This window comes from Malaclemys terrapin, chromosome 2 (genome assembly GCF_027887155.1).
Source record: "Malaclemys terrapin pileata isolate rMalTer1 chromosome 2, rMalTer1.hap1, whole genome shotgun sequence".
NCBI lineage: Eukaryota > Metazoa > Chordata > Testudines > Emydidae > Malaclemys > Malaclemys terrapin.
The window spans coordinates 210,413,662-210,433,198 of NC_071506.1; the positions used below are offsets into that span (position 1 = coordinate 210,413,662).

The window sequence follows — 19,537 nt, forward strand, 5'->3', positions numbered from 1 at the left end:
TTTAAAGCCTGTCTCTTTTTAACATTGGCTATAACAGATCGAAGCCTTTATTATGGATGTGATGATTTAACATAGGTTTGTTAAGCTTGCTTATAAACATACATAAACCTGAGATACTACATTTTGTACAAAAAGTCCAAATGTAGACATTTGGTTCAAAATTTCAAGCTTACCTGCCTAAAGTTAGACTCCTAAATTCATATTTGGGCACCTGAATAAAAATGTCCCTATTTTCAAAGGTGCAGAGCACCTGCCGTTCCTGTTTACGTCACTGGAATTTGTGCTGCTCAGCACTTCTGAAAATGAACCCACCTTTTCGGACATGCTGAATATGGTTTTTGAATCTTAACTTTAGACACCCATGCTTGGAAAACTTGGCCATTTGGGGGGATTTTTTTTATTTCACTTTTATCTCCCTTATTCATGCTTCATTCACTTGTTTTCACTCTTTACTATGCCAACTGCTGTACAGTACGTGCCACATTTTACCTCTTGCTTCAGCATTGATGTTAAATAGAATTGAGATATTGTTATCAACTAAAGTCCTGATCCTGTGGTGAACTCCACATGGGCTTAGCAGTCTATCACATGGAGCCAACTGTGGGATCAGGGCCCAAGAGTTTTTGAAATTTTGTTTTAATCAAAATTAGTTTTTAGCAGTATTTTGCCCAAACCACTGCCATTTGTCTTTTTATTACCTTATCCCTCGGGCAATGGTCTCTTAAAACCTTAACTTCTTCACTCATAGTCTTTGATTTGCAATGCATACAAATATTGTGTGTATTCAGAAAGATATACAACATTGCTTGAATGGTAAAATATACAATTGCATGCATTTATTTTGTTTGATTATCTATGAATGACTAGCTGACTGAGTGGGTGACTGCAGAAAGAATGAGGTATACAGATCTTGTTTGAAATATAAATTAAAACAAGAAAATTTAGTTAAATTTCTCATGCTGTGATTCACACAGACATTCTAGTAATTTGAGATGGTGGCATGAATTTTTAAATTCCAAAAATAGATCCAATTAATGTAACGCTTTTTTAAACATCAGACAGTAGGTATACGTACAACACATTGTTCAGATATATTATAATTTCTTTTTCTTTTTCTAATAGCATAATTTACCCTCAGAATAAAAAAGGAGAACCAGAGTATAATCCATGTGGAAAGTACATGGTAAAACTTCATATCAACGGTGTCCCTAGAAAGGTAATTAGCTTTAAGGAGAGTAGTATGATTATTGGATAAGCTAACTACCTTGAAAGTTCATTCCGTTTCATTGTGAAGCTGTGTTTTATTTCTCAGTAAGAATTCAATATATACGTTTGTTGGAAAGCACGTGCAATTATTACACCTTGCTACATTTCATTTTGGTTACATAATAATGTGTAATATAGCATAGGTGCCTGACCCTGTAAAGATGCTGTGACACTCTGGGGATCAACACAGAGCAGTAAGGGGTTTTGCCCTGTAACCCTGGGTGCTGCTGTTCTGGGCTGCTTTCGTTCAGACAGTGTGCTTTGTAGCACAGTAGCCTTACCCTGACTTTCACCAGCCTGGTTACTCCTTGGAGGGTGACATCAACATCCTTGCAGATCCAAGTTCTACCTCAAAACGGCTTTTTCTGCAGTGCTCCGCCCCTCTTACTGCAGCACCACAAAACATTATCACGTTTGCTGCGCCTTTAAAGAGACAGTACGCAACAGCTTATTCACTGGGGTTGACAAACTCTCCACTTCAATCAAAGCAATGAGTTGGTTTGTTGTAAAAGTAAAACAAGTTTATTAACAAATGGAGATAGGTTTAAGTTATGCCAAGTATAAGCAATAAGGATAGAAATAGTTTCAAAAATACACCTCTCAGACTGAAACTCATCAAACTAGAGTCTTTGGTTCAAAGAAGTTTTTTCACCACTGTCATTCTTCCAGCATGCCTGGTCCGTTATTTAACCAGGACCCAGCACATGGAGCTCAGAGCACTTGATTTCTTTGCCTCCTTAGATGAAGGATAACTTAGGGGTTCAGTAAACCTTCGAAGTATATTTTTAAGTGTATCCCCAGGTAAAGTAGCTTTCCCTTGCTGAGTGTAGACACCATGCTTTCTGGCCTAGACACCGCGCTGACTTCACCCTCTACTTGTGATTTTTTACAGTGCAAATGATCTTTCTGCAATCTCCAATACAAATGAATAGCCCACTGTCCTTCGCCACACCTGGCTTGAGGTGGCATCCCCTTTCCTTTGTCTGGAAAAACCAGTTTATCAACTTTCCCTGACGTGCCTGATTTAAACACATTTTAGTTACGCATTTCCGGCACCTCTGTATACGTGGTTGTAGGTTAACCATACATCACGCAAGAATATTAAGGGTCAGTGAGTTATTACATGACACCTCTTAAATAAATATCATGCCAACTATAGTGTGTGAGGTGTGTTGAGCAGGTTAGGCCAGCTGAATTTTACATACCAGCTGTGTTCTCCTACAGTAACACCAGCATGTAAATATCCTTACTCATGTGAATGAGTCCCATTGAAGTCACTGGGGCCACTCAGGAGAGTAAGGTTACTCACATGCAAGTTTGTGGGGTTGTGCTATAAGTTTGTGCTTCATTAATGGTCTGTACCAGTGACAGATTAGTGTCATGATGAGGCTGAGATATTTTCTTTGTGGAGCCATTACAGACCATTTTTGGAGTAAAAACGCACACACTATTCTGCCCAATTTAAAACAGAGATTTTAATAGTTTCAAAACCACCATCATGTGGCTGCTTCTTTCAAGAAAAGGAAAAACTACAAACAATTGAATGAAGGAACTGGAATAGCAGATGTGATGAAGTCTAAGGCCATCTTCCCTTTGGACAAATATAACTCTTCATATTTCTGATTGACTGGGTGAGGGGGTTTTGTTAGACTTTTCTATACATTTAATAATAATACCTAGCTTATGTATAGACCTCTTCATCAGTAGATCTCAAAGTGCTTTACAAAGTTGGTCAATACTATTATCCCCATCTTACAGCTAGAGAAACTGAGGCACAGAGTGAAGTGCCTTGTCCACGGTCACCCAGCCTGCTAGTGGCAGAGCTCAGAATAGGATCCAGGTCTCCCAAGTCCCAGTTCAGTGCTTTATCCACTAGGCTACACTGCTATTATGAATTAATTGTTGTGTTTTTAAGTCAGGGAACAATGTTTAGTTTCCTCGCAATCTGAAAGCAGCAATATGAAATAGAATGAGCTTCTGAGGATTTTCATCTTTTGAGAAAAGTTTGTTTGAATTATCACTTTTATGATGATTTGTTTGCTTATTTGCTCAGGTGATAATAGATGACCAGTTACCTATAGATCACAGTGGAGAACTCCTCTGCTCTTATTCCAACAATAAAAGTGAATTGTGGGTATCCCTGATAGAAAAAGCTTACATGAAGGTCATGGGTGGATATGATTTTCCTGGATCAAATTCTGTGAGTACCAGATTATTCTTTGCAATAGGCAAAAATGTCCATGTAGTTCATCCCATAGCACATAGCTTTCCTTCGAATGAATAGTGATGAGATCTAAATGAATTGTCTGAGGAGAGGAATGACTTTTTTCTTTTGTATGTTGCTGTCTGGGTTTATTTTTATATATAGATTTTAAAAGTTACTTTGATGATTTTAGTAAATATAAATTAAGTTGCTTTTAGCATCTCTCGGATCACATACGCTAGAGACCATGGCCCCGATCTTGCAAATGCTTACACACGTGCTTAACTGGACTCAGTTGGAATAGTCCCATCAAAAGAGATTTCAGTGAGACTGCTTGTGGGTACAGTTACACATGAGTAAGTCTTTTCAAAAATAGGCCCCAAACCTGCAAAGTACCTAGGTTTATTTTGAGAAGTTTCATTAGAGCTCTTGTATGTTTCATAAAACCATAGTTTTGTGTTTTACACTAATAATCCTTTTGGTCTCTAATGCCATTTGTATAATAAGTAAAAGAGACATTCTCCCTTATTAAGTTGAGGAATTGGCTAGGGGAGGAGCACATCAATCATTTTAGTGCTCTTATGCACATGGTGAGAATGGGTACATGTGTAAGTTAGTATTATTTGGTAGAATAATACTAACATACATAGTTATGTAACTTGGTATTCCTATAGTAGTTTCTTTAGCAACCGCAACATTTTTATATAATGCTCAAGTTTAATCTGAGAAGCAAAACACTTGCAACAAGAACTGGACCGGTTTTGCTGATCCAAGCAGACTTTGGTCTCTAATCACATGAATAATTGCTTCCTAACATTTGAACTCTCGCAGCATATTTCTCAGTTCATACCAAGGTTCACGTCTGATGATGCCCTGAAAACCAGACTTCATTGCTTTTTACTTGGTTGCTCATCTTCTTTTGATCTTTTGGGTAGGTTATCGGGGACTTTCTCGTTGAATTTGGTTTTGTATAGAGAGTAACAATGGTGTAGATTTTTCTAAGTTTGTTCAAGTCATTACCATGACACAATTTCAGAGAATAGGGAAGTTGTCAATGCCAAGGAACAACTTGACTTCTAGCATTTGTTTCAATGAAACATAGAAACTCCAGCTCTTGACAGTATGTCTCCTCCTTTGCATAATCAGAGAAGCATTTCCCAATGCATGCACTGGATGTGTTGCTCTCCAAGGCCTATCTGTCAGTACTGTCCTTAGACAAGTTGGGAGGCATTTCTTTGCGCTTTCATAACTCTGCTTATTTGGGAGAGGGAATAGGGGGAAAAAAAGACGTTTTTTTCCTAAGTATTTTTGGGAGAGTGAAGCCCAGTATTGTGCTTGTAAAGTGCACCACTGCTAGTTAAATTGAAATTGCTTTTATTGTGCAGGACTTTTCACCATGTAAAGCTAGTTGTGTCTTGGAGACCAGCTAGAGTAAAAGCTAAACTATTGAAGGTGCACTTTGTGGCAAGACTCGATCGAGGCTTGTTTTGGGACCTCACTCTGCGAGTACTGGGAATTTGAAACCATGAGCTTGAAACACTTTAATTGTACTTTAAAAAGATACCAGTGAACAGTACTGATTATCAAGCCACTTGTTTGAGAAAATCATTTTCTTATGCTTAAGCACAGGCTAGTCTAATGAAAAATTGCTCTCATAAATGTTATGAGGCTGGTGCAAAATAGCTCTGTGTACAATATAAACTAATTTAATAGGCATTTTAAAATACACTTAAAGGTAGCTTAATGTGTCTCTTATGACCAAATATGCTTGCATTTCAGAACATTGATCTCCATGCACTGACTGGCTGGATACCAGAGAGGATTGCTATGCACTCAGACAATCAGGCTTTCAATAAGGACAGTTCTTTCAGAATGCTCTATCAGAGGTAGAAGTTTGTTCTTCCTTGGTGAGAGAAGATGCTCTTCGTGAAACAGATGCGTTAATGATATGAAAGTGACTAAAAATGTGATGGTCTTTGTGACTAGCTCTCAACACAAGCATTGTGGTCCTACTACATCTGATCCTTCATAGCCCCTCTCTGCACTCTCCTTTGAAATCCGCTGGAGGAATAGGTTATTAATGGTTTTGACATCAGAGGCTAATGGAGAAACAAGGGGGCTCAGTTAATAGATGGAGAACTGGATCCCCATCTCTAGCAGAACTATAATTTAAAAAAAATAATAATCCCTCTTCCCTGCCAATAGTGGGGGGGCGAGAGTGGGAAATGCGGAGTGGAAGTTGAATCCTCCCATGGGCTAGATTCAGGAGGAAGCAGGAGCCAGAGAAAGGAGGATGGATTTCCCAACTATGCAGCATGAAGCTGACTTCAGAGTGGAAACCGGTGTGGTGAGGTTGCTCTAATAGTGCCACCAGAGTCCTTACTAACTGCCCAACCAGTAGATCTCCTGTGGAGGAGCACAGAGGTGCTCTGTACCTGTCAGGACCAGGATACTAACCTGGGGCTTAGTATATCAATCCTGCTGTCATGATACGTGTGGCCTAATTATGTTTTTCAGCTGCGGGCATTGTTCCTTTTTCCCCTCCCCAAATTAAGAAAAGTCTCATTTAGCCAACCACTTTCTCATCATTGTCAAGGAAGGCAGAGCACCAACATGATGGGAAAGGGATCTCAGCTTGGCCAAAGCATTAAAACAAGCAAACGCTGTACACCTAACACAAAAACTCACATTTTCTTCAGTAGATTTGTGACCTCCTAGTAGGTTGACAATCACTCTTACGATCTGTTTCTCTGTATTTAGGCATTGGGGGTCTAAATTTCCAGATACTACAGACCTACACTGATGTTAAACCAGCATTTGTGCATGCAAACTGATGTAGGACTATGGAAGCATGTACTTTTCACCCTCTGGTCCTTAGAAAATTTGCCCCCAAGATCATAAGTGCAGAGACTTATTTGTTTCAGTTTGATGTATATAGCGATTGACTAGCATCAAAGGATCGAACAATGTGTTAGGTAGAAGATTTATTTCACTGAGCGTCTTTAATAAATGATATTGTCAGTGTAAGACTGAATCTGACATGTTGTTTTCATGACAACAGTAATTTTCCTACTAGAGCCTGATCTTAAATGTTGAAAAGTAACAATTATACCTTCTTTTATTGAGCTTGTACAAATAATTTCTGTCTCCTTCAGAAAAGATTACTTGCACTCCAGGTTTGTAAAGTTGGGTCTTAACAATACCACAATTTGGAAGTAGAGGGTTTAGTGTTCAGTAAATGTAATTATATTACACTGGTCATTTTACATGTGCTAATAACCTAAACTAAGCTTCCTTAATTTCCCCTCCAGATTTCACAAAGGCGATGTCCTTATCACAACAGCAACTGGAGTGATGTCTGAAGAGGAAGGAGAGAAATGGGGTTTAGTTCCAACCCATGCATATGCTGTTTTGGATATTAGAGAATATAAGGTATCCAGTAAAACGAGAAGCTTTGTAGTGGGTGCTTTTTACATACTGTCATCAGTTGTAATAGATGGTGGATTTAAACATGATTGTCCAGTGACAGTGGAGTTTTGCTCAAAGACGGGGCTTGAAATCTTTATCTTGCTCGAGAGCTTTATCAAGTTATTCCCAAAAACTTAACACTGTATTTCCTTCAGTGTTTAGTTTATGTATCTGTTAGGTAAGATTAACAATATGTTCGCTCTTACCCTGACAAGATAAATCAGGCGATTTCTTTGTTTCTCTAGGGGCTTCGATTCCTCCAGTTGAAAAATCCCTGGAGTCACTTACGCTGGAAAGGAAGATACAGTGAAAATGATGTGAAAAATTGGACCCCAGGGCTACAAAAATACTTAAACTTTGATCCTCGAACAGCTCAAAAAATAGACAATGGTAAAATGAATTTAAAAGATGTCGTCAAATCAAAAAGAATCATACTTCTGTTTGACTTTTTTTTGTTTTGTTTACTTTTGTTACAAGTAACATTTAAGGATACTATCACTAGAAGATTAGGAAAAAAGACCTCTTGTCAATTTGAGTAATTGAGAGCAGGTGTGTGGGGGTGGTGGTGAGGGGGGGCAGTTTCCTTGTTTTTGTGGGTCATTCACACAGCGGGGGGGGGCACAATAAACAAGACTGTAAAGCAAAAAAAAAAAAAAAATGGCAAAGGCAGGTAAGAAGTACCTGATATTACTTTAAACTCATGTTTCAAAATTGACTAGATTTGAATAGAGTGGGTCATTTAATATATTTTAAATTTAAGAGGTTATTTCTTAGTATTAGCGTCTATTTTCCTTTTTTTAATCATGTGATTTTGGCCATCCTTAATACTTCATAACACATAATGAGAAACCTCATAATACCATTTACTAGTACGTGAGTGGACTCTTCAGTACTTCATTAGCTGTTTTCCTAGCATTCAGAAATACATATTCATACACTCCTTGTAAGGAATGTTTTATTTTTTTTTTTATTTAAGAGATTTGTGATGTCTGTAATGGGGACTTGAAGATTTTCTCCCTGTGCTACACTTTAATGTACACAAATCTTTAGTTGCATTCACTTGTTGACTGGATGACTATAAGTTGCTGAGATATTTCTTTGAGCCCAACCGGACTACTACATAATTATGTAGAGAGATTGCTTGAGCAATACCAGGCACTGTCTTGTTGCCCCATCTTCCCCAGGTAGAACTAGTGCACTGCATCAAGGAAAGCAGCATGGGTTTCCCATTTGGCAGGGCAAAATGCTGCCACTGGATCAGCCAGTTCCCAAATGCTACAATAGCTGCTCCACTTTGGAAATACAATGTATTTTTTTTTCCTCTATGCGAACAGTTGTGTCTCTTGTCTCCCCCACTGTAATTAATTAACCCTTTTTGGGTCTGGTGTCATATTTTTTTACAAAACGATGGATGCAAAGGCACTGAGATTCCATGTTGATGAGTGTGGTGTAAATAGCTAGGTGGAAAAACATTATTTATTAGCAGAAAGTAATTCCATCCTGACCCTGGCTTTATAATCTTCAGGAAGGATAGCTAGTTATTCATTTATTAATGCATCACTTGACAGTACTTGGATTTAAATCCCTGGGTTCTGTAAAGGGATTATAAAGATGTTACTTTTTATGATTGGATTGGTATCTGACTAGTCTTGGTATCAAAGTGTACAGTTGCCATGACACTGGATATTCTTTGTACTGTAAGTCTGAAATACATCTGTATTAGCAGCTTGTGTTACAGTGCTGTGAGCATATGGAGAGTTCAAGGAGCAGGATTTCAATAGCTTGTAGTAGTGTTGGCTGTGGTTGCAATTGGGTGTGCTGAGGAGAGGATAATAACTGCCAGTGAATATTGTAAAAATTGTATAATATTGTAAAGCAAATTCCAGTGTGCTAGAGCTCACCCAAATGGATGTTAAGTGGAATGCTAGGGAAAGATCTCAAACAATGCCATGTGTACTTTCCTCTCAGAGTAAGAGCTTGTTCTGCTAGACAAGTGATGTCCCTTCTCTGATGGACCTTCAGTTAAATAGGTAGAAAACAGTGAGCTAGATTACCTAAACTGGAGGTTACCTATTAATTGTATCTAATTTTTCAGAATCCTAAGAAAGTAGGGGGCAGTACCGAAGTGGTTAACACTGCCACTCTTAGGAGGGCACAAGGATTACGGCTTTTGCTCATCACTTAAAAATGCAAAATATTCTTTCTGCTGAGGAAAAGCAAAGGCCTAACTGATCAGCAGAGATGGTGTCTCAGAGGTCAACTTTAATCTCTTTTGGTTTACCAAACTGGCCTATTGTGGAGGTTGTTTGTAGACGGGGAAGATGAACAGCGTGGACATTTGTATTCAGGTTTATGAGAATGGATTTTATACAAACCTTGGCACTTGTGTGTAATTAGGGTCCTGCAAAATGTGTAGAGCAAAAATATTTTGCAAGCAAACAATGAAAAATGTGTTTCCTTTGTAGGGATTTTCTGGATTGCCTGGGAGGATCTTTGCCAGTATTACGATGTTATTTATTTGAGCTGGAATCCAAGTCTTTTTAAAGAATCAACGTGTATTCACAGGTTGGTCCAACAGAAAAGATTGAAATGTTAAGATCTACAACATAGTCATATACAATATTGATGTGGCATTTTCCTTCTTTCCATTCTCCTCATCAGTCCCCAATTTATGAGCATTGGTTGGAGACCAGTTTCTTCATTCAGAGCCTGACATCCCACTTTAAAATCCATGGTCCAGATTCTGTTCATTATTGCGCTCACATAAATGCAGTGTAACTCCACTCACCTCAGTGCTAACTGCTGGGCGATTGGACTTGTAACCTTCTGCATCTTCCATCCATGCTTTCCTTGAATAGTCTGCTGAGGGGTGCTTGAAGAATAGGGAAGTTACTTTTACGTATCCCATGTCCCAAGTTAGTATGTAGCCTGTGCAATGCACAAAGTCTCTCCCAGATAAACTAAGAATATTTGCACTTTTAAAAATCACTGAAATTATTAACTTGGGATGGATGAGTCCCATGACCTTACCCATAACTCTGCATTTCAGCATTCACTGTCATAAGTCATCTTCCTTGTCCATTGATTTGATCACATTGCTCCCCATCCTCTGTCGCATCAAATTCTGGCTTCTTGTCACTCCCTTCTAAGCTGTGTGTAACTCTGTCTCTCCTTACTTCTCTGAACTCCTCTCACTTTGTGTTACCAGCTCCACTTTGCCAATGTTCTCGCCCTGTTGGCCCATATATCAGATTCACAGAAACCCCTTCATGCCGTCTTCTGTTCCACTCACTGGCAGTGCATGGTACAACTTTTGCAAAGGCTCTTGCTGTATCCACATTTAACTCAGTCTTGAAGACCCACTTCTGCTGTGCTGCTTACAGCAAGGCTTTTTTTTTAATGTGTATATTAAGTAAATCAGAAAGAAAAATATTGTTTCCAATTTCCCAAGTGTCTGGCTGTCCATATATTGTTGGGGACTGTTCCTCCTCTGTCAGGAAAGCACCTGGCACATAGTGGCCATTACCATAAAGGTGTAACAGTAATAGTTGGGACCCGCTAGTTGATAACGCAGCATTCCATGGATCACATCTGAGTAAAGTGGAAAAAATTAATTCTAGATGAGAAAAGAGCCTGTATCTCCATGTTCATCCCCACAGTGTTCTGGGCTTTTTAGTGAAGCATTAATCCCCTTCTGTTGTATTTCACATCAAGCATCCTCCTCCAGGCAACACATGAGGTAGTGTGAAAGCTTTGAAATTATGATTCGAGCTGATGCAGGTCTAAAGGTGGAGCTGCTAATTAAAACTAAAAAACCCCCTCTGTGTGTAAAATTGGAGAGACCAATGTGTGTAGATTTTGGATCTAGCCATATTTTAATAGCTTTTAAACAGTCCTACAATTACAGAAAGCCCAGGTTCCCTTCCACGTGCCAGGTTTTATGCCATACATGGCAGTAACTCATTACCCTGTGGGTGTTTTCCTAAATCATGGTTTTCGCTTTTATAGTGTTTTGTGCATGCTCTTATTATTCATGGTGCTGTTCCTATTCAGCGTTTGTACTGCAGCACAGCCATCTGTAAAATCAAGTGTTAGGGATAGTGTTTCTCACATCTGTGCTTTGTAACCATTGTCATGCTTATGGCTAGAAGTTACACAGGTTTGAGTGGGAAATCATTTAGCTTCTGTTACTTAGTTTTCCTTAAGTAGGAGTGGTATCACTTCCAGACAGGATTTGCAGTTACTTTTAGAAATATGAATTAGTATCTTTTCATCAACTTATTATTATTACTTTTAGTACTTGGGATGCAAAACAAGGCCCTGTGAAAGATGCTTACAGCCTGGCTAATAATCCACAGTACAAACTGGAAGTACAATGTCCACAAGGTGGAGCTGCTGTCTGGGTTCTGCTCAGCAGACACATTACAGACAAGGTATTAAATTCTTCTTCTGACTAATATAATACTATTTTTCCTGCAGATTTATTACAATTGAGAAATAGATCTGAATACAAGATTGTCTGTCTGATTCTCTAGATCCTAGTAAACCTCACTGTATGACTTTTTCAACTGCAGAAGTAGTGGGGAATTCAGATCATGGTACATAAGTGTATGTCATACAGCTTCTGTTCTGCCCTAATCATGGGGTTTAATTAGTTCATTATGGTAGGATGTATGTAATCTCTCTAACAGTTTTTATTCATATATTTTAAATAAACTTGTTATGAAATTACTTCTACTCCTGTAAGCTGTCGCGCTGTAGTGTAGACGTGTTACTGCTGTAGAAGGATTTTTTTCTATCACTAGGGATGGATTTACTAATCAGGCCTAAGAGCAATATACTAGAGGCCTGATCTGTTCTCAGGGAAGTCCTTGTCAAATTCTTTACTGGCTTCCGTGGGAGCTGGAATAGGCACCTCAGTAAATATAAATGCCAAATCAAGCCACATTGCTAATACAAAAGCAGCGATGAAATATGCATTTGAATTACACAGTGCATTAGTAGTAATTTCTGGATCTGTGTTCAACTGATTTTAATATCTTTTTAGGATGACTTCGCACGCAATCGGGAATTCATCACAATGGTTGTGTACAAGACTGATGGGAAAAAAGTTTACTATCCAAGTATGTGTGTTTTTTAGATGTCCAAGTGATGCTCACGAGTGGATGAAGACTTGCTAATTTTTTTAAGCTGGTTAGAGTCATTCATGAATGGGAAACCCCAAGTCTGAAGGGGTGAGGGAGGATTCAGACTTCAGTGTGGTCAGTTGGGCTCTGATTGACCAACCAATAAAGTCTCAATGTATGCTTTGGTCTGCTTCCATTGTGAGGAGTCCTAAGGGCTCAGTCCTGCCCTCGGATATACAGAAATCCATTGCCGCTTAAACGGGCACAGTTTTTATATCTATTTCTCTTGTAAAACCAGCAACTGTGCCTGCACAGACCGAGGGTAGTGAATATTAAAAGGGAAGTGACAACGTGCTCCTGATTATCTAAAGGCACAATCATTCCCTACTTTTGTGGAGTAAAAAACAACAACAAGAAGTGGAACTTTTTTATGGCTATTTGCATTGAGTGGAAGCTGTGGGTGCTCAGCACCGCTGATAAATGCCGTTTATTTAAAGATCCAGTTCAGCAAAGCTTTTAAATCTATACTTAAGAATGTACTTGGAGATAGTCACATGTTTCAGTGCTTTACTGAGTTAAGGTGAAGTGTTCAACTATGGATTTACATTGCCTAACTTTAGCCGCCCCAAATTGAATGCCTTGGCTGTGGTCACTATGGGCTAAATCCTGCTTGCCTTGAAGTCAGTGGGACTATTTGTAAGGCTTTGTCTTCATTGCAATAATAGGTGGGGTTTCTGTATCAAGATAGCTAACTGTAAAACCCTAGAGCCGATGAGGCACAGGTAGTTTTCACCTTGATATAGCAAGTCAAGGTCCAACCCAGGTGGGAGGGTATAAAGTTGATCTTGACTTGATACTTCAAGGTAGAAACTACCTGTGCCTCATCTCCACTGACATCAAACTAGTGATCTCAATGTACAAACCCCACCTCTTATTGCAGTGAAAACAGTCTAAGGCAATCAGGACTAGGCCCATTGTTGGTTACAGCCAGGCAGTTCCCTGTGTAAAACTGAATTTGAGGTTGGGTTGCTGGTGGCTCTTCATGCCCTTTAGAGGAAAGGTTAATTATACTAAAACACTGCCTTTTTGGTTTTACTGCAGCAGTTGTTAGTAAGGGCAGAGCCCATCATCTGCCAACTTGTTCAGTGAACTCTGCCAACAAGTTCCTCTTTGATTCCAGGCTGTGTTTCTGCAGTGAAGGTCCTTTGGGACCTAGGCAGATTGTCATCCATTTTTGCAAGAGCTGATCTCATTAAACATGTTAGTTCCTCCCTGCTGTATCGGAGACATCTTCTGATGTGACTAGCACTAGCAGCAGCACTTACGTGGCATATTAGACCAAAAAATATTCTCACTGAATGTCAGTGCATTTGTACAGTGGAGGAACTGAAGGTTTAATCTGTGTCTGAAAGATCTACAAGGGATTTTCCAAAGAGGCTGTTTGACCTCTTACTTTCAACAAATGATCTGTCCAGGTTTTGTTTTGTTTTAAGGCCCAGTTTTTTTAACAGAGCTTTCAAACTGACAGTCATCAAACTGCTTTAAAATACTCTTTCCACTGAAACTGGGAATTGCAACAGATTTGTAAAGCTGCAATATTATTTCACCCATCTGTTAAAAATACAGTTTAATCCTTTGGCATGGAGAGGTGGATTTCCCAATGCTAAGCTTCAATTTATTTTCTATTAATCCCTTTCCCTTCCCCCTCTCCTCCCACACAGTTAAAGAACAGAGTCCCTTGTCAAGAGAATGAAGGGCCTGATCCTGGACCTATTGAAGTCAGTGACTAGATTCCCATTGATTTCAGTGGAACAGAAACAATCCTGAAAAGAACCGAGGTGCCTGTAAGAGGCTGAATATTCCTGAAAGGTTCTTAAGCATTATCTGTCAGATTATGTCACTGTATTATGTAGCTATAGTAAAGCAAACATTCAGACTGCAGCTATGTGGGTAGCTAGTAGAATGCAGTCTACAGTTGAAAAGTTAGAAATGTACTGTGTCCTCTCTTCTAGGAGAGTGGGGGTGGGAGGAAAAGGGGAATTGAAAAAGAGAAAATCTAGCATGTTAGGAAGCTGTACTCTTAAAAGCTTTGGACACTTCCACAGCCCAGATCCAGTCTTTTGATTCCCTCCCAGCAGGGAGCCTCCATAAGGAACTCATCACAGGAAAAAGTTTGAGGGTCTCTTCCCCTCAAATATATTTTAATTTAAGATTCTGGGTCTTATTTAAAATGTCTACTTAAAATCACAGTAGGACTGTCTCTAGAGTAGAGCTATTGGGCCTGATCTACTCCCGTTGAAGTCACTGGAAGTTGGATGAGGCCCGTGATGCAAGAAAAGGGCATTAGGTTGCATTTCCCAATGCATCCTGAAAAGGCATCTATGACACAATGAATGGATGCCATATCATACCCAATTCCCAGACACTGTTTGTTTGGAGTTGCTCTTGAAAGTGTTTCTTGCTTTTGAGTGTTTTATCTGTGAAAGTGGAAGATATTGTTATTTTTACAGTTAGCTAGTCTGGGTGTAGCTTGTATTTCTGTGTCACCAGCTTGTTGCCAGCAGAATGACATTCCTGGCATAAAGCCCAGTGATGAGGCAGCATGGATAGAGATTTTCACCACTGCTGGGGGTTTTTTTTTGGTGGTGAGGAAACATGCATCTCTTTCTTTCCAGCTGATCCTGCCCCATATATTGATGGGATTCGGATCAACAGTCCCCACTATCTGACCAAGATAGCGCTGACATCGCCAGGGTCCCATACGTTTACACTGGTGGTATCCCAGTATGAGAAACAGAACACGATCCACTATACTGTCAGGGTATGTACTATAGAGAAACTACAATCATATTATAAGCGGAGTATTGAATTCAGTGGGAAAACATAGCAAAGAGAAAATCCTCCCCATTGGTAAGAGTGATGGGAAGTGTCTGATCCTGGGGACGGTTTTCAGATTTTTTTTAAATTGATTGCCCTATATTTCAAAGTACTTATTTTTCGATGAATATAGTTGTGTTTTTGGAAGGGGTCGGGGGAAGATGTGAATCATGGACGGGACGCACTGGAGAAAGGGAAGCACTGTGTAGGTGCTTTAGTGCATCTCGATAGAGCAGCTAGGAGGTGTGATTCCTAGCTCAGATAGACAGACAGACACACTAGCTCAGCTTTGGCTAAGGTGTTAAAAATAGCAGAGTGGCCATGATGGCACAGGCAGCAGCTCAGGCTAGCTGCCCGAGAACATACCCAGGGGGTCAGGTGGGACTACATGCAGGTGGCCACGCTGCTATTTTTAATGTGTTAGCTGAGCTATAGTGTGTATGTCTTCCTGAGCTGGGAATCACACCTCCAGCTGCTGTGTAGACATACCCATATATGGATCTCCATCTAGTGAGGGCAATACAGAGTCAGTTCTTGCGTGCAGTGCTTTGTTCCATTACCACAGTCCAGAAACTCTCTCGATCATAATCTTATAATTAGACTAGGTTAAAAAGATGAAAGTATTTTTGTTTTATTTCCTCAGCTAAAATTAAACATCTGCTTCAAGGTAAAAGGCTCTAGCACTAGCTCATCACTGCACTACCCAGCCTTCATCCACTTCATATTTCAGTAAAGATGGTTTAAAGTATTTTCTTCCCTAAATCCTCACGTACACAGTAATCCGAATGAAAGGTCATCCTGTAACTGACAAATCCTGTGCTAATGTGTTACGCATTTCCTTTGCCACTACAGAAAATAAGACCGTTCACACCCTCTCCCCCTACATTCTTTACGCTATGAAAATGTGACATGGAATTGGACGCAGTTCAGTCATGCTTCCGCAGTGCACCTCTGCCTTACCGGACTTCACTACAGGCCACTTTGACAAGCACTGGTGGAAACGGAGGACTCTATTGCTACTGTTTTGCACCTGTGTTGAGCTCTGCATTTAACATGACTAGACTGCTCACAAACAATGAGAGATGAGCTGCGTTCTCAACCAAGTATTGTATGAGGAGGACATAGTTCAGAGCAAACAACTGCCCCTTATTTCACTACTCAAATATTAATCCCATTTCCCTTCCCCCCCCCCCCAAAAAAAAAGCATTCTGGGGGAAGGGAGGGCAGTGGAGGATAATGGTTGGAGCCCAAGCACTGTAGCCCCAGTCACCCCATGGTGACTTTACATATCAAATACACAAACTTTGAAGGGCATGTTATTGTGGGTGGTATCTGCTGTTTCCCAGTACTCACTGGGCAGAAAGTGCTTCTGGTTCTCATTTAATATCACCAGCCTTTTCTTCTCCATACGTAATCCTCTTGGTGTCCCTCTGCTCTGCACATTAAACACATTGAGCAGCTAGCTGGAGCTTTAGGGGAGCATGCACTGTGCTAAGTATCAGAAAGCAAATTAAAGCACCACTATAGGTGTTCACAGTTTGCTTTGGTGAGGGGACTAGGGTTTAATAGTTGAAAGGAGTATGGGTGCCCACAATTCCGGTTCTAGCCTGTGCCCTCCAACTGTTAGTAATGTTCGAAGCATCTGTTTCTCTCTCTCTCTCTCTCTCTAAGCCAGGAAGGGAAATAGGGAATGTTCTCTTTTTGTATAGACCATTATATTGTACGAATTAGCTGATGTCAGTCTGTATCTTTTACCTATTGGAGACAGATGGGGACTCAAGATCTCCAAAGTTGTTGTGCATGTAAAGCTGCTTTTTTCCCATAATTATATTTTGTCATTGTTTCATACTGTAAATGCTTGGTTGATTTGTGTGACTGAATCCTTCTTCCACAATCTAGGTGTATTCAGTATGCAAGTTTACTTTTACCAAGATTCCTACCCCATACACCATCTCCAAACGGGTAAGAAATTGGATTTTCTTCCATAAATCAGTGCTTGTTGATAATCTGCTATGGGTGTGTGAAATTCCTGATGTTTAGAAAGAAGGCCCCTCTCGGTCTCTGGAGTTCTTTTATATAGTTTTGTGTTTGGTATTTTCCATGCAAAGTGAGCCTGTTGATGAAACACAAATGTATGCTTTGACTTAGAATGTCTGTATTGTGCATCCTCTACAGTAGTGTGAGTGGAATAACTTGTGAGCTTCATTTTTAATCTATACTCAGAAACTCTTGCTTTTTTTGGGTTGTTAGAACTTGAAGGTAGTGGCCTGAATATGATCAAGGAAAATTTGGATACTGGATTGTTTAATCCAAATGAGAAGGGGTCTGAAGCTTTAATCTAAATAGCTTTAATATTTGTTGAAGGGGAAGGCACTTTTTTTTTTTTTAAATTCTAAACACTAAAAATAATTCTGATCTTGTCTATGCTGGTATAAATCAGGAACAACTATTGAAATCAGTGGAGTTACACACTTAGTCAACTGAAGTGAGAAGAATCCAGGACTTCACTTTATTTCTCTGTATTGAAACTAGACAGAGAAAAAACAAGATCTGTCCCTAATAAATAGGGCACCGTCTGTTTTGTTTCTTCTCAGGTTAATGGGCAGTGGAAAGGTCATAGTGCTGGAGGCTGTGGAAACTTCAGAGATTCCTACAAAAACAACCCCATTTATCAATTTCAGCTAGAGAAGACTGGGCCATTGCTAATTGAATTAAGAGGACCAAGGTTTGTGAAGAATAAATGTTGTGTAGCAGTAGTTAGAACATGAGATACAGATCAAGTGTAAGCTTTTTTTTTTTTTACTTGTCACAAACTTGAACTTTAAAGGACACTTAATTTCCAGCTGAACCAATCCTCATTAATGTTTTTTCCCTTCATTCTCATGATTTTCAAGCAGCTTCCACTCTCCACCCAGCTGTTAAACAATGAATCCTTTTTAATGTTAAGGATAACTCATCTTTCCCTCTTGAATTCTCCCCATATGCCAGAATCCTTTTTCTATCTGCTGGCTAGGGGTCAGACCACAGCTGCACCTTGCATGGCAGGGCACAGGGGCCCTTCCTTGCCCTGGCATGGCCCCTAGGACAGCTATCCATGCCTGTGGCCCCTTAACCTCTGCAGGAGAGTCAACATGCAGGAGAACCTCACCCCACCCCTGAAGTTGTGACAGAAGATGTGCTCTCAGTCTGGCAGGCTACAGCTCATATTCTGTTTGTGCTCTAAAGCTGTGCCACTCCACACGGTCACCAACATCGAGCTGCATGCAGCTCAAGGGCCTGGTCGTGCTATGACAGACTAGCCGCATGCATTGAGGGAGGCATGTGTATAGCACTAGAGCACCATTCATCCTGAAAGCCCCCAAAGTATTTTATAAGCATGCCTGGGGCATTTGCCCAGCACTCACCTCTGAGGTAGCAAGTGGTAATTGAGCACCACCCCTACTGCACTCCACTTCCTAAGAACAACTTCTGCAGTTAAAACTGTAGGAGGAATTTGGGAAGGCAGACTCATATAGACACTGAGGCTCATCTGATCTGGCCCCTACTTTATCCTACAGAGGATAAAGTAGGGGCCAGATCAAATGATAAACATTCACGTAAAAAAGAATCTGACACATCAGAAAAGAGCAGACAAATAAACAATGACAAGTTTTTAAAGTGCTTGTACACAAATGCTAGAAGTCTAAATAAGATGGGTGAACTAGAGTGCCTTGTGATAAAGGAGGATATTGATATAATAGGCATCACAGAAACCTGGTGGACTGAGAGCAATCAATAGGACACAATCATTCCGGGGTACAAAATATATCAGAAGGACAGAACAGGTCGTGCGGGGGATGTGGCACTATATGTGAAAGAAAATGTACAATCAAATGAAGTAAAAATCTTAAGCAAATCCGCATGTTCCGTAGAATCTCTATGGATAGAAATTTCATGCTCTAATAAGAATAGAACATTAGGGATCTATTATCGACCACCTGACCAGGACGGTGATAGTGATGATGAAATGCTAAGGGAAATTAGAGAGGCTATCAAAATTAAGAACTCAATAATAGTGGGGGATTTCAATTATCCCCATATTGACTGGGAACATTTCACTTCAGGATGAAATGCAGAGATAAAATTTCTCGATACTTTAAATGACTGCTTCATGGAGCAGCTGGTACGGGAACCCACAAGGGAGAGGCAACTCTAGATTTAGTCCTGAGTGGAGTGCAGGAGCTGGTCCAAGAGGTAACTATAGCAGGACCGCTTGGAAATAGTGACCATAATACAATAGCATTCAACATCCCTGTGGTGGGAAGAACATCTCAACAGCCCAACACTGTGGCATTTAATTTCAAAAGGGGGAACTATGCAAAAATGAGGGGGTTAGTTAAACAGAAGTTAAAGTACAGTGACTAAAGTGAAATCCCTGCAAGCTGCATGGGCGCTTTTTAAAGACACCCTAATAGAGGCCCAACTTCAATGTATACCCCAAATTAAGAAACACTGTCAAAGAACTAAGAGAGCCACTGTGGCTTAACAACCATGTAAAAGAAGCAGTGAGAGATTAAAAGACTTCCTTTAAAAAGTGGAAGTCAAATCCTAGTGAGGC

At 40.0% G+C, this 19,537-nt stretch overlaps 1 protein-coding gene across 3 annotated transcripts in view; it reads left to right on the forward strand.

Annotated features, from left to right (window-relative positions):
• Nucleotides 1-19,537, forward strand: part of CAPN7 (calpain 7) — a 39,105-nt gene that overhangs the window by 15,807 nt on the left and 3,761 nt on the right. For 2 of the 3 annotated variants that reach the window (XM_054019740.1, XM_054019741.1), the window contains 11 exons: nt 1,123-1,216; nt 3,320-3,466; nt 5,249-5,355; nt 6,781-6,901; nt 7,183-7,327; nt 9,403-9,502; nt 11,235-11,370; nt 11,985-12,060; nt 14,739-14,884; nt 16,840-16,902; nt 17,535-17,665. In XM_054019740.1, the coding sequence (XP_053875715.1) occupies nt 1,123-1,216; nt 3,320-3,466; nt 5,249-5,355; nt 6,781-6,901; nt 7,183-7,327; nt 9,403-9,502; nt 11,235-11,370; nt 11,985-12,060; nt 14,739-14,884; nt 16,840-16,902; nt 17,535-17,665 (1,266 nt within the window). The remainder of the gene's footprint in view (nt 1-1,122; nt 1,217-3,319; nt 3,467-5,248; nt 5,356-6,780; nt 6,902-7,182; nt 7,328-9,402; nt 9,503-11,234; nt 11,371-11,984; nt 12,061-14,738; nt 14,885-16,839; nt 16,903-17,534; nt 17,666-19,537) is intronic. The other variant, XM_054019742.1, reaches the window with a different exon arrangement.